Genomic DNA, 13,911 nt, shown 5'->3' on the forward strand with positions numbered 1-13,911 from the left:
TAACCGAAAATCGGCGATTTTCGCACTTTTTCAGTGAATTTCAGGCTTATCGGCGCTGAAAAGTGCTGATTTTCGGTTACCAGCACCTGTGTTAGGTATGTATTGGCACCAATACCCAATCATCGGTGCCGATAAGCGGAAATCAGCGATTTTCAGCGCCGAAAATTGCTGATTGTTGTCGCTAGACAAGCGCTGTAAAACCGGACCGCTGTTAACCAAGCCCGCCGTTAACCGGGGACTGCCTGTATTCTTGTTTTGTTGGTATATTAATATACTTGGATGATGAAGATGCCACAAAAGTCCTAGGCAACTGAATTGAGACTTGCAGGAAAATAATTTAGGATGATTTCCAAGTAGCTAGGCAACTGTGAAGATGCAAGTATGCATAATTGTGAGGAAACTGCAACAGTAACAATGCAATATCATTACATATACAAAAATAAAAAAGTTGATTTACAGATTCTGAGTCACCTACAAGATATTGTGGACCCTGATTGAGTGGTCCTTCAGTAATGCCATCAGCTATAGCTGCATGGGGAGGTAAGACCCCAATAAATGGCAGTCTCCAGTCCACAGTCTGGAATGAAAGGTTGGGTAGATCAAGAGCACCCCTTCAGTAGGATAACTGGGTGAGTAGTCCAAGGTGAGACTAACTGCCGTCTTCTCTACCTGTGGGTTTCCGAGTCTCTCTGAATCCAGTACAGCTTAAGTGATCCAAGAAATAAAACTCAAGAATGGAGCTATAACGAGACACAGGGAAATTTGGGGAGGGTGAAAAAAGGAAGAAAGAAAATATTGTGGAAGTTTCTGTAATTTCCTTTATTGTCTCTTAACTGGGTAATGATTGAAAGAGAGAGAGGGCAGGAATGAAGGTAATTCCAATCTTCTTTCCAGTGGAAGGAATTGTCGGAATGGAAGCGAGATTAGTGTCACTTGCCAAGGTAATGAAAATTGGTTTATTCTGCTTGATAAAAACATAATGAATCAGCCTCAGGCCTAGAATGATATTTCAAACACAGCAAATGTTGCTGATATAAACTCTATACTGTCAATATATAACAAAGAATTTATACAAAAATAAAGATATAATTTTTTTTTTTAGACAAAGTCAGTCCAAGGGCTTACAGCATTCCATGATAATTTAGAGGCAGTTTAAATCCCCAGATATTCTGAAATTAATTGATCATCAGACCTTTTTATTTTATAGACGGACATAGGCTCTTACTTGAAAGTTCAGGTACTATTAGCCATTCAAGGTTAATGTTACCTACAATGTAACAAAGCTAAGGTAAAGTGAATTTTAATACAGAAGGAAGGAAATAAATGAAAGATTTATCTGAATGCTGAAGCGGTGTATTTAATTTACCATACAGTGATTTGAGGAGTAAATACTCAAACCAGATTTCTTATTTCTTATATCAGAGCAAAGTCTAAAGCACACATCAATAATTCCATGATCAATGATTTTAATCTTTCGTGTCCAGCCGTGCTCAGAGAATTTCATGTAGTTCCTCAGTGGTCCACCCAATGCGTCGACAGTTCTCACGGCCTTGGACAAGTTACAGAACTTGCTATGTATGAATTTATGAAAGAGAGATAGCCTGAAAAAAAATAATGAAAAATCAATTTAATACAACATTTCCAAAACATCCCTATGATCATTATGACGGTGACGGTGTCCTTCGTCTTACTTTTACGATAATTAGTTTTGAAAGTTGCGTCTTGACAATATGGATCACCCTTGACTTAAAACTTTCTTTTCACTTGCAAGCAAAAGAAGTCATGATTACTTGACAATGAACCTTGAGATTTTTATTCATAAGTGAAGAATTTATGTTTTTATTAACTTGCTGATGTTTTCTGTGTGATATTGAAATCGTACATTAATTTAGTTGTTGAAAGTCGCTTTGGTTTGGAACTTTCATCTCTTTTAAAAGACCTTGAAATACTTTCGTTGATTGTAATTGCATGTTCATTTGCTAATATATTTCCAGTGATTTTTCTTAACCGAGAATTTAGTCTCAAATTTTTCTCTCGCTCTTAATTGCTTATCTGTGTGGTCTAGAAACAACATTTCAATTATATTTAATAGTCAACCTTTACATTGGAAACTGCCACAATTCTCTCTGTCCTTTGGCAAGAGATTGCTTTGAAAATTTTGTTACTCATTTAATTTCCTCTCAACAATAATTCAGATTTAATTCTTGCATGATTTACTTACTTGTCACTCGGGTATAGACCCCAGGATAATTAGGGAGGGCACAACCATTACCCCAGGAGACAATTCCAATCAGAACATTGAATGTTTGAGTTGCGTTGGCTGGAGCCACCATTGGTCCACCGGAGTCACCCTGAGAATGGAAAGTGATGTTTGGCATCGTGAAATTCATAGGTAGAAGTCTTTAAGCATTTCCTCCGTGTAACTAAAAACGTTTACACACTGAGTCTACGTTAATTTTAAAATGTAAGGCTTATCGTTGACAACCCCCCTACCTGACAGGAATCTTTTCCTCCAGTAGGCAGTCCAGCACAAATCATGTTTGCTGTGATGGCATTAGTCCCATATGACAGGCGGCATTGAGTGTTAGTCAGTGTTGGCACCGTCACCTCTTGTAGTTCGTAAGGTTGGATACCACCTGCAGTGGTAGGAAGCTATAAATTCCTGTCACACTTGAGGGTAAAATCAAAAAAGAAAAATTTTCCAAAACAAAGAAATACCAGAAGGAAATGATTCAAGAAACAATGATCCCTTATCATCCCCAAAAACCTGAGGTGAGCTTTTACCCGGAAAGTCTAGACACCTAATGTCGGTCATGTCTAGCCTAGGTTATGAAGGCACTCTCCTCTGGGTATACTGTTAAATCGAGTTAAATTCCTGAAGCTACTGTAAATCATTATACGATGAGGACAGTAGCTCTCATCAAGGTTTAAGGATCTCACATGGTATTTTTAGTAATGCTCTATAATTTACATTAGAAAAGGGGTCTCATTTTACCCTTAAATATAATAATAATAAAAATAACGATATTCCAGTGTTGATTGTGTGGAAGAGAAGATGCACTTTGGATGAAGAATGACAAAGATTTTTTCACAATTTCTTTATGCTGTTTCAAACAAAGACTGTGAAGATGTACTATGTTTATCAGTAAAGACAGAAGTAGTATACTATGGAAAGGAAGGTTTCTAATGACAATAGCATCATAAAATGAATTAGGTAAACAGGATGTACATTAGTTATTGGGGGTGGTGGAAAGAAATTACAAAGACCAGCAGAGGAGTTTGGAAGTACAGTACAGTATTTATAAGAGGAGATAGTTGAGAGGAAATTTGAAGAATCATACCTGAGGAAGTTGTTCCCCATCCACTAACTACAGCATTCACATTTTCGTATAAATTGCCTGCATCTGGGAGACACACAGGAGCGATCTTGTTGTCAGGTTGGAAAGTAATTGGAGTCGCAAGTTTGATCAATGCGATGTCATTGTCCATGGTGAAACTGCTGTAACTTGGATGGACGACGATCTGCAAGGATGTAGATAGGTCAGAACTACTATACTATCACAGGGCACATTATTTGGACATTTCCGAGATACTTGTCATTAAATGCAGCTGTGCTTTCACATCAGAAAGGTTATATGGAAGTTATTTGGCCTAGTGTATTTCCATTTACATTTGTTCTCAGAAAAACGAACAAAAACAAGTTTTGACGCAGGAAAAACCTATTTTTGGAAGCCGCTGTGAGCCCTCAAAGGAACAAGTCCAATCTCACATCTAGCAGACTTTTTCTTAGGCTGGGACTTTGTTTGGCTACTCTTTGCAGCCAGCTATCTGTTCCCAACAGCACTCAAACCAGAATAAGGAAGGATCTGAGAAGATTCCTTACACAGCCCAGCTTTTCCAGACAACAGCTGGAACGAAGTCTGGGCCTGTTACAGTTTGGGTCAATGATAGATCTAATCCTGAGACTGCGACTGTAGGATTTAAAGTCTGGCTCTCACACGCCCGGAAAAGGCTTTGAGATCACCTTCATCTGAAAGTGGGAAGATACTCTGTCCATGGACAGGTCGACCTGACACCACCATTCGTACGAGTGGTAATACATACAGATGCCTCCTTGACAGGTTGGGGAGGCCATTGAGAGGATTGTCGGTTAGGGGGAAGATGGTCACCTACCCTGGGGCTATTGGCTGTCTTTCCATCTCAAAAAATTGAAACCTCCAAAATGCCAACATGCTTCCATAATCCGGAAGTGGACCAGTTTGCCACATACAAGGACTGTCAACTTCCAATGTATGTGTCTCTGAACCTGGACATTCAGGCAACAGCGAGAAATGTATTCCTACAAGACTGGAACAGGTGGAAGATGATATCCCTTTTTCCCTCACTGTCCCAGATTTTGAAAGCTTTGAACAGTCTTTTTGCTTTCAGATGGACTGTTTGCCTAGTAGCCCTGAATGAGCCAAACAGTCATTGGTCCCTTATTTCTTCAACAACAGGCAAGGGAATAGATTCCAACGCTGTCCATGTTCTATCCCAGACAGGAGGAGGGGAAGTCGCCTATGCATCCTCCTTTCTGAGCTGTGACCTTCACGTGGAATTTTAAATCTAGTCTGCCGTGAAGATTATTCGCCTAACATTGCTAGGTACCTAGTGCAAAAACTGAGGACTTCATCTGTCCAGCAGACCAGTCTGTATGGAAAATGTGGTTAGATTACCTCAACACTGAGAGCCCAGTTGAATTCTGTTAAAACAGGTTTACAATTTTTATCTTTTGAAGTCAAGCACCTTGCTATTTCAACATTCATGGCATACAAGGCATCATTGGCAGAACCCTTGCTTATGGCTTTGGAATTAATTCTAATATTGAAATTGTTAATTCTGTTCTCCAGTCTTTTACACTGCAAAGGTTAGCTCCCACCAAGTTTCCCAATACAGCTGTAACTCATATGCTGCAAATGGCAGTCATCTTGACTGTTTTGGCATCAGGAGCTCAGATCAGCATACTGGGCTCTCTTAGACAAGGGCAGCATTTCACAACTCATACACCTACTTGTCATTTACTGTTGTGTCCTGTACTACCATTCCTGGCCAAGAATGTGGACTTTTTAAGGGGAAAATCCCTTTTCTGATGAAGGAACTCAGTATTTCATATAAAATATCATGCTTGGATAAGCACTTAAGGTTTACCCAGAGGTCACGGCGAACAACCCAGATGGTCCTATTTTTAGTACACTTTAGCACAAACAAACCACTCTCTCTACATGAGCTGAGAATTATTCCTTTCCTAAGTTGCATGGTATCCAAAAGGTGAGTACATCATTAACTCTCTTCGTAAATGGTTCCTTTGAAGAAGTGTTCGAGTGTATGGAGTGGTTATTAGAGGCAGTTTTCCTGAACCAGTGAAAGCGAAATAATCCTGCAGCCATACCTGTCAGTTAGGCAAGTCACTGTAGAACCACAGTGGATAATACATCTATAGGTTATGTGTCTCTTGTTCTGTATTGCTAGAGCCTAATCGGTATCTGGAATAAAGAAAACGTTTGATAACCTGTGACTTTACCTTGAACAAAAAATTCCTGAAACACTATTGCCTTGAGAATGGTGGTAATGCTGAGATATTGCTGGAGAAGGTGCAATAATCCCTAAGCCAGACCTGACATAATTAGGTAAGTAGCCTTCGAACCACAAAGAATCATACATACGCTATTAGTTTGTGTGTTGTTTCTTTATTGCCAAACCCTATTAGTATCTGGAATAAAGAAAATGGTTAATAACCTGTGGCTATATCTCGGAGCAAAAATTAATCTGGGTTGTAGGGATTTATTTTTTTAGGAGCCAAGCCATTTTGTCACCTGTCAATTTCTTTTATAAGCTCCGTTGAGAACGACAGCAGCTACACTATAAAAAATCAGGTTTGGTGAAGGAAAAACCTATTTTTGGTAGCCGCTGTGAGTCCTCAAACCCAACTACTTTCCCTGATGTAAAGGAATGGGACTGGGGTGAACATTTATCTTGCACAGACATGGTGTGTAATGCAAATGGCTTCCGACTTATGTCATTGTCACATCTGTGCAGGGGAGACGTAGTGAAAGCCGAGGCAGTCATTGTAGGACGGGGTAGCGCCCGCCTGTCCTGAGTCCTTTATATTCTATCACTGTGCCAACAAGCACTATTCTGGCCAAGACCAACTGTAAGAGAATTCTTTGCAATTGATTGGCCTGTCTTATGAAGCTGCAGTTGACTGATTGTCTTATTTATTTCTAAAAAAATTTTTTTTTTATCAGTTTTATGTCCCAATAACCAGTGGTATAACTACATACTTGAGATGCTAGGATTCTTTGTGTTACAGTACTTTCAGATGTTGTGGCCCAGTTCTGCTCTCCAACTACAACATTGACACTTGATGGAATAGATCTGAAAAATTAATGGGACTATTATTAGGATTGACAACAGGCTTTTATGTGCGGAAGAAGATGAAGTATCATCTTGAGGCTCACTTTTTCTTTAATAAGGAATTGTATTGTCTAGGTTAAATATTTGTTTAATGGAGCGATTGTTTTAATATTTTTCTTAGAAGGTCAGTTGGACTTTTGATGAGATGTTTAGAACTGGAGCAGGAGGTTAGATCTGAAACACTGAACGGTTTTTTTATTTGACTGATTGAGATGCATAAATTTAAGAGATAAGGTTTTAAACAATGGTTGACTCGTTCAGAATACTCATAATGAGCTCTTAAACCATAGAGAGCTTACCTAAGAAGGGAACAAAGGTCAGAGATTAAAAAGTGCATATCTTTTTCAGAACATGTTACTCAAATTAAGATCCAAATGCAAGTTGTGTTTGTTACAAGGCTAGAATGAAATGAAATCCCAAAAACTGGAATGGGGGTTCATATATGTGGAATGGATGATGACTGTGTGATTCAGGTGAGAAACCATTGATTAAAAAAAGGAAGGTAGACTTCTTACCCAGTGACACAGTGAGCTGCTGTTACGATCCACTGGTTTGAGACGATAGATCCACCACAGTATGGTCTAGTTCCTGTAGTTGTTGTCAGTCCAACTTGCCAAGGATATTCGTTAACTGTCGTTGTCTGTCCTCCAACTATCCTAATTATAGGATTTCGCCGGCCGCATCCTACATAAAAGGATTGTTTATTTAATATCACTAAAGAATATAAAACTTTTGCCAGAAACCTTTTATTGGCAGTTATGTAGATGAAGTTATAGACAGTGACGATCACATTTAATAGTCAGGCTAAGAGGGGGGAAATCTTGAAGTTGAAGGGACTTATGAGACTGTTTTGAGAACTTATAATAAGGAAGGGAATTTTTCCCTACTTCCATATCACTGAATTGAAGCATGATGAAAAGGGTTGAAATCTACAGTGTTCATGTTTACACCTAAAAAACATCAACAAAACCCTTAAAATTTTATTTGCTGACATAAGGAAAATGTAACCAGATTAGATTAAGAATGCTTAAGAATGTAGATAAAAACTGACACTTATAGCTCTAATCGTGCTTGAAAAACTTAAATGATTTTCAAGTACTCTTTCCAATGCACGCACATATGAAGAGCAATTCAATTTGGTTTAATCTGAAAAAAATGAAAAAATCTTATCTTCTCCCTACATTAAGCCTTTGACTAAATGAGACTTGACGAGGAAAGACAGACTTTGGACTTAATGTGTAGTTCTGCTCCAATTTTGAGGGCTATACCAAAGGCTGTCTTGGACCAACTAAGAAAAGTGAGAGAAAAATGGTTGGGGAAACTGTGGAGATGATATTTTGTCCTTGCCCTGTTTGTAATGATACCTCAGAATGTGCGTTGGAAAGCAGAAGATTTTTAATGAAATAAGCTGAGAGAGAGAGAGAGAGAGAGAGAGAGAGAGAGAGAGAGAGAGAGAGAGAGAGAGAGAGAGAGAGAGAGAGAGAGAGTCTCTTATCCCCGAGAGAACAGGTTCGTTGTGAAATGACCAGCATTCCTGCAGTAATTTCCAAGAGAAGAAGAAGAAGAAGAAGAAGTAGAAGTAGAAGAAGAAGACTGGGGAGTTAACCGTAACACTGTTTACTTACGGCAAAGGAAAGGCGGTGTAGTTGTTGTCGTCGTCGAAGTCGATGTACTTGTCGAAGTTGACGTAGAGGTTGAAGTCGACGTAGTTGTCGACGTGGTTGTTGGTGTAGTAGTTGTTGTTGTTGTCGACGTGGTTGTTGGTGTTGTTGTTGTTGTTGTTGTTGTCGGCGTGGTTGTTGAAGTTGATGTCGTAGTTGTTGACGTGGTTGTTGGTGTAGTTGTTGTTGTTGTTGTTGTTGGCGTGGTTGTTGATGTCGTTGTTGTTGTCGACGTGGTTGTTGGTGTAGTTGTTGTTGTTGTTGTCGGCGTGGTTGTTGAAGTTGACGTCGCTGTAGTTGTCGAAGTTGTTGTTGGCGTGGTTGTTGAAGTTGATGTAGTTGTAGGTGGCGGTCCTGTTTCCATGGAAAGGAAAAATATAAGCAAGCAATCAATCAATCATTTTCTGTGGCACCTACGGGGATGCGTAGCTGCCTCGACAAACTCACGCCACCGCATTCTGCCCTGGGCTAACTCCTCCAGGTCCCCCCAACACTCATCTCCTGCTTCCTGCCTCAGTGTCCTCAACCATGTCTCCTTTGGCCTACCACTACCTTTTCTACCAAGGGCAACCCACCCCTGTATATCTCATACTATTCCGTCCTCTATACACATGGCCTAGCCACTTCCAGCCTAGGGACCTAACATACTCATCGACCAGTTGCACCCCCAGTTACTTCTCTACGTCTGTTATTTGAGATCCTATCCCTCCAATTAATTCATAATATTCTTCTGAGAGTCGTATTTTCAAAAGCTAAGAATTTATGATCTGAAGTCACCGTACTGTGCCGTGACTCATGCCCATAAATCAAAATACTCCTAACCATTACCTTAAAAATAATTAAAGTGACTTAAATGATGAAAAATACAATTAGACACATTAAAGTGTATTTAAAGGGAAGTGCCATCTTTACCTAAGGCCGTTACTGTGCAGGAGTATGGGCCGGGGCGCCTTCTTTTCGATTGGAGGGAGACTTCCAACACGTTGTTTTCGCTCTTTTGGGTAAAAGAATCTGTTGATTTGCAGTGTCTGTGGAAGAGGATCAAATAGTTAGAGATTATGACAGTTTTTGTGACCTTTGCTTGGTAGAATTTCTAGATCTTCGATAAAAAGTGTGGGAAAAGTGTCTTGAGCCATTAGATTGCTTATCCGTAGCCAAATAGGCCTACATACATTGATAAAATATACAATATATATATATATATATATATATATATATATATATATATATATATATATATATATATATATATATATATATATAATTAGCATGAGTTTCTCCATGTCATCGTAACACTAGATCAGTCTAATGTTCAAAAATTTTCTGTGCCTTCAAACTGATTCTGCAAAGAACTCATCAGTAGCACATTTGCTCAACTATATACATATTTATTTAGCATTATATTCAGTTTCATCCTCCACTTCACTTTTGGACATCTATTACACAAAGATTGTTTCAAATTTTCCCTTTTAGGGAAAAGCCAAAAAAGGGAAAACACACATTCTTACCATTTTTGTCACTAATTCTCGTATTTTCTTTCTTTTTTCCTCGCTAACTTTTTTCCTGTAATGTGTCTCATGTAAATAGCTTAAAATTCCCATCATAAAGTTCAAACTGCCTCTTATCCTTGCAATCATTTTTCAGTGACATCAAAGAAAATTTCAAAACCCTGCGTGATTTAAAATTGTAGGCACATAGGCCTACTGTACTAAGATTATTCTACTAGGACTCATAGGTTGAACTGCAACTTTTTTATTTAATCCTAAGCTTTATGTTAACCTATAATTGTCATGAAAGTGAAACAAACCAATGGACTGGTATGAAAGGTATACAACTTGTTTACAACTTGTATCTTACTTTTCGTAGAGTCCTCCTTTTGTGAATTTGGCGGAAGGATATAGACAGAACCTCTTGGCAACTCTATTGCAGGTTAAGGAGATAGATAAGCCAGGAATAGGTCCCTGAAAAGGTCGAAGTGGGTCAAAAAAAGGGACAAAATTATGATGGAACAGCCTAAATCATGTTTGTAATGCAGCAGGAAATAACCTCGGAAACAACAGAGGGCAAGAAATGTCTTCATAGGTGACAAAAAATGCACAGATGCATCAGAGTTTTCTCACTGCCACTTACCTGAAAGGTCCATGTGCAAGGTGAGGGCCCCAATAAGATACTGAATATCTGGCCCAAAGGCATGGTGTAAGCGCCACACGGAAGGGGGAATACTTATGTTGGGAGAGAAAAATAGCAAAAATTAGTCACTTGAGTGTCTTGATAAAATTCTGCTTTTGGAGAACTCTATCTAGAAAGATAATAAAATCCTCTCATGGTTTTGCTGTTAGGAAATCAAATGGAATGAGGCAAATACGAGAAAGAATAGCAGAGGAGTTATAAAGGACATAATAAGCCTATTGCTTCTGGTTTGATGAGTTCCCAGCGAAAGTGATGAAAGTTCAATATGAAGCAAGCAAGACATTGGCCTAGCACATTGGGTATCAAATGATTAAAATCCCCATAAAATCTTAAAACAAGTTCAGAACCTCGAAAACTAAGTAGTTGTGATTTTGAGAAAATCTGAATCGCCTCTTTCATTCATTCATGAGACACCAGCAGCAGAGAGCAGGACTGAATTTGCTCCTCGCCCAAATATTTGGAGATCAGGAGATTCAACAACTGCACAAGGTAAACTATATCACTTTTAAAGGGAAGACTTTTGATTTCCCAAAAGACAGTTAGACTGGACATTACCTTGTCTGTCAGTTTTGGAGTTTTTGGGAACCAAATTCCATTTGGGTTGACCGCTCACATCATTTTTTGGCCCCCATGTGAAGACCTCCCTGAACAGAAAAGAAGAAGAAGAAGGAGGAGGGTAAAGAAAAAGATAAATATGCTGATGTGACTACGAGACAATTAGACATAAGCCTACGTGCATCAACATATGGCTATTTAGAATGTCTATATCCCTGATATATGCTTGAATAAAAATATATACTGTAGTCCTATCTGTATCACTGACATGTATATGATTTTGTGCCTAAAAATTACCAAGGAACCTAAGAGAGAGCTTTGCAATGCTAAGGAAGAGTAAAAAAAAAAAAAAGCTTTGCATTGGCTATATCGTAAGCGGTGGAATTTCAGCAGACGTAAAGCTTAAACGGAAATATGTGGCTTATTAAAGAAGTTTCTATTCCTTAGTGTTTCTCTTATTATTATTATTATTATTATTATTATTATTGCTACTGTTGTTGGTTCCCTGTTTCTTCATTGTCAAGAGTCACATTTAAATTGTGGTGTTTCAAAGTAAATAGTTTAAAGTTGAATCCCTGTCGATAAAAAAAAAAAAAAGGGTGAAAGTTGACTCAAAGGTTTTCATTCCTTTCAAAAAACTGAAACAACATCTCACGAGTGTTTAAAAGAACAAATAGCAAACGGAAAAATATGAAAAGACTGACTTACCCTTCGTTCAGAGTGGGGACAGCGTTCGCCAAGTAGACACTCTGAGGATGAAATGTGAAATTATGTTAACATCTGCCTTAGAAAGGTTTCTATTATGTTATATTAGGTACACGAAAATGGCTTAACAGAAGGCGTTCCTATAGCTCATGAAACTATAAGTATATATATGACAGTTTCAGCGTGAAGAACTATATTGTCTAGAAGTTGCAGAGGAAGGTGTTCAGTGTGAAATTATATCAATCTCCATCTTGGAAAGTTTTTTTTTTATATTACAAGAAAGTTAATCGTTTGTATAGTTTACAAGGTGTTATATTGATGCTAAATAATGTGATTGGTGTTATATTGATGCTAAATAATGTGATATGAAGTATATATGACTGCTTCATCGTGAACATTTATACAATGGATTTGGTTGCTAGACCCATACCCCTTTGACCATAGGGAATAATATCCCATTTTCCCCTTTCAAAGGTGAAAATGGCTCATGCAAATGGAACAAGATAAAGAAAAACATCTAAAAAATATACAGTAATTAAATTTCTTAGGTTACTGGCCATCAGATAGGCAGAAAAATATCTCAAAAGGGTTGATATGTCTTAGTTCATTTTAGTTCATTTACTTTAAGAGAGGCTTTCTTACTTTTTTATAACCAGCATGACCCTCTGGGGTTAGAATTCTTTCGACCTATCTTCTAGCTGATGTGTATGTAAGTACATATTCATTTATTTGGTGATTTCTTTAGTTTTTATTAATCAGTCGTCTTTCATTGTAAGTAGTGTTAACATTGATGATTTAATGGTGATGGTATCACACTTACATAAGCTATAAGCCCAGAATGCTTATCAATCGGATATTCAATTGCTTAGCCTACTTTGATCTCAGGAACCAATGCAAACCTATTTCACATATAAATGAAATACAAATTCATGGAAAATACGTAGGCCCATCCCTCATCCTTGGAAATCTATTCCTAGAATCGGGTGGACTTGTAATAGTTAAACATTTTTGAGAAAAAACACGAAGTTTGCCCAAACTTACCAAGAGGACCAGACCTAAAGTCAGCGGGAAAGATTCCATCCTGCCTCAGTCGACTTTAAAGTTTAGGATTCACTCTACGAAGTTCACGACTGAGTCAAAAGTGGAATGACAGGTGAAGCAATAGGTCAGGATGGAGGAGCCACCGTCTCTGAGATGGTAGTGCCTCTGCCCCGGTTTATAAAGGCCCTGGGCACACACTTGCAAGTCACTTTGGATGTGGTGTGACGTGTTTCTTGAATATTTTCAAACACCTGTGGCTGGTGGAAAATTATTAGCTTGGAGTCATTTATGAAAAATGGACTGCCTACACCTTTTTTCATAATATTTTCTGGTAATGTCCTCAATTTTTTTTCTTTTTATATAATATACACATTATACATATATATATATACACAGTATATATGTGTGTATATATTATATATATATACACATGCACAATATATATATATATATATATATATATATATATATATATATATATATATATATATATATATATATATATATAAAATATATTTGTGTGTGTGTAAATGTTAGTTTGCTGAAATTTGTGCTATGTATATGTAAATATGTTCATTGTGTATCAAGCATAATGGTAGATATGTAATAAAAATAATCTATACCATTACTTTTTAGTAAATAATAATAATAGTAATAACATTCTATAAAACAAAGACTCCCACCACCTAAGTTTATTTTTAAACATTTTCCTTCTGCCTCATTCAAGTCTTCTGTTGAAAATTGGTCGCAAGGGAACTTGGGTACTAAGTCAGTCGTAAAATAATCCTTCGGACTAAGTGTTTATAAACGCTTTGTAGTCAGTGTCCTGTACAACAATTAAGAGGTCTGTAAGATTCAAAACAGTCCCTGGTACAGAAAATATGTAATTATAGTTATAATTTAATGATGAATCAGGGAATGTGAAATGGTTACTTGGTTCAAGAGAGCCACGGTGGAATAATTTAATTATGAGAGAGGTTTAGTATGGTATACTGTAGTAGCTTATCTCATCTTCCTCATGATAAATGGAAATGTAGCCTCTTCTATTCAAGAGTAACCGACACCTTAGTTATGGCGACTTATTGTAAAAACTCATTAATGCAAAAGTAGTGACTGAATGAACTAATCATGGGCCAATTTTATGTGGCTTTTCTCATTTGTTGCAAAACGAAAGTAGGTATAGAATATGTCTACAGGTGAAAGTGCATTGTTATATCAAGTTGTTCTTATTCTGACAAACATTCTTGTTCAAAGAAGAGCACAAGATGAACAGATCATTAGCAAAAGTTTTAAAATTACCTGACAA

At 37.6% G+C, this 13,911-nt stretch overlaps 1 protein-coding gene across 1 annotated transcript; it reads right to left on the reverse strand.

Moving 5' to 3' along the window:
- Positions 1 to 1,331: 1,331 nt before the first annotated feature.
- On the reverse strand, positions 1,332 to 12,765 carry LOC136854471 (serine proteinase stubble-like). Its single transcript, XM_067130770.1, has 13 exons — positions 12,606 to 12,765; positions 11,568 to 11,608; positions 10,860 to 10,948; positions 10,245 to 10,336; positions 9,972 to 10,075; positions 9,027 to 9,142; positions 8,079 to 8,468; positions 6,969 to 7,137; positions 6,321 to 6,414; positions 3,342 to 3,522; positions 2,494 to 2,636; positions 2,222 to 2,351; positions 1,332 to 1,601 (listed from the first exon to the last, which is right to left on the reverse strand). Exons 1-13 carry the CDS (start codon positions 12,642 to 12,644, stop codon positions 1,543 to 1,545), a joined length of 1,647 nt encoding a protein of 548 aa, XP_066986871.1. The 5' UTR covers positions 12,645 to 12,765; the 3' UTR covers positions 1,332 to 1,542.
- Positions 12,766 to 13,911: the final 1,146 nt, after the last annotated feature.

This window comes from Macrobrachium rosenbergii, chromosome 29 (assembly GCF_040412425.1).
Source record: "Macrobrachium rosenbergii isolate ZJJX-2024 chromosome 29, ASM4041242v1, whole genome shotgun sequence".
In the NCBI taxonomy this organism is placed as follows: Eukaryota; Metazoa; Arthropoda; class Malacostraca; order Decapoda; family Palaemonidae; genus Macrobrachium; species Macrobrachium rosenbergii.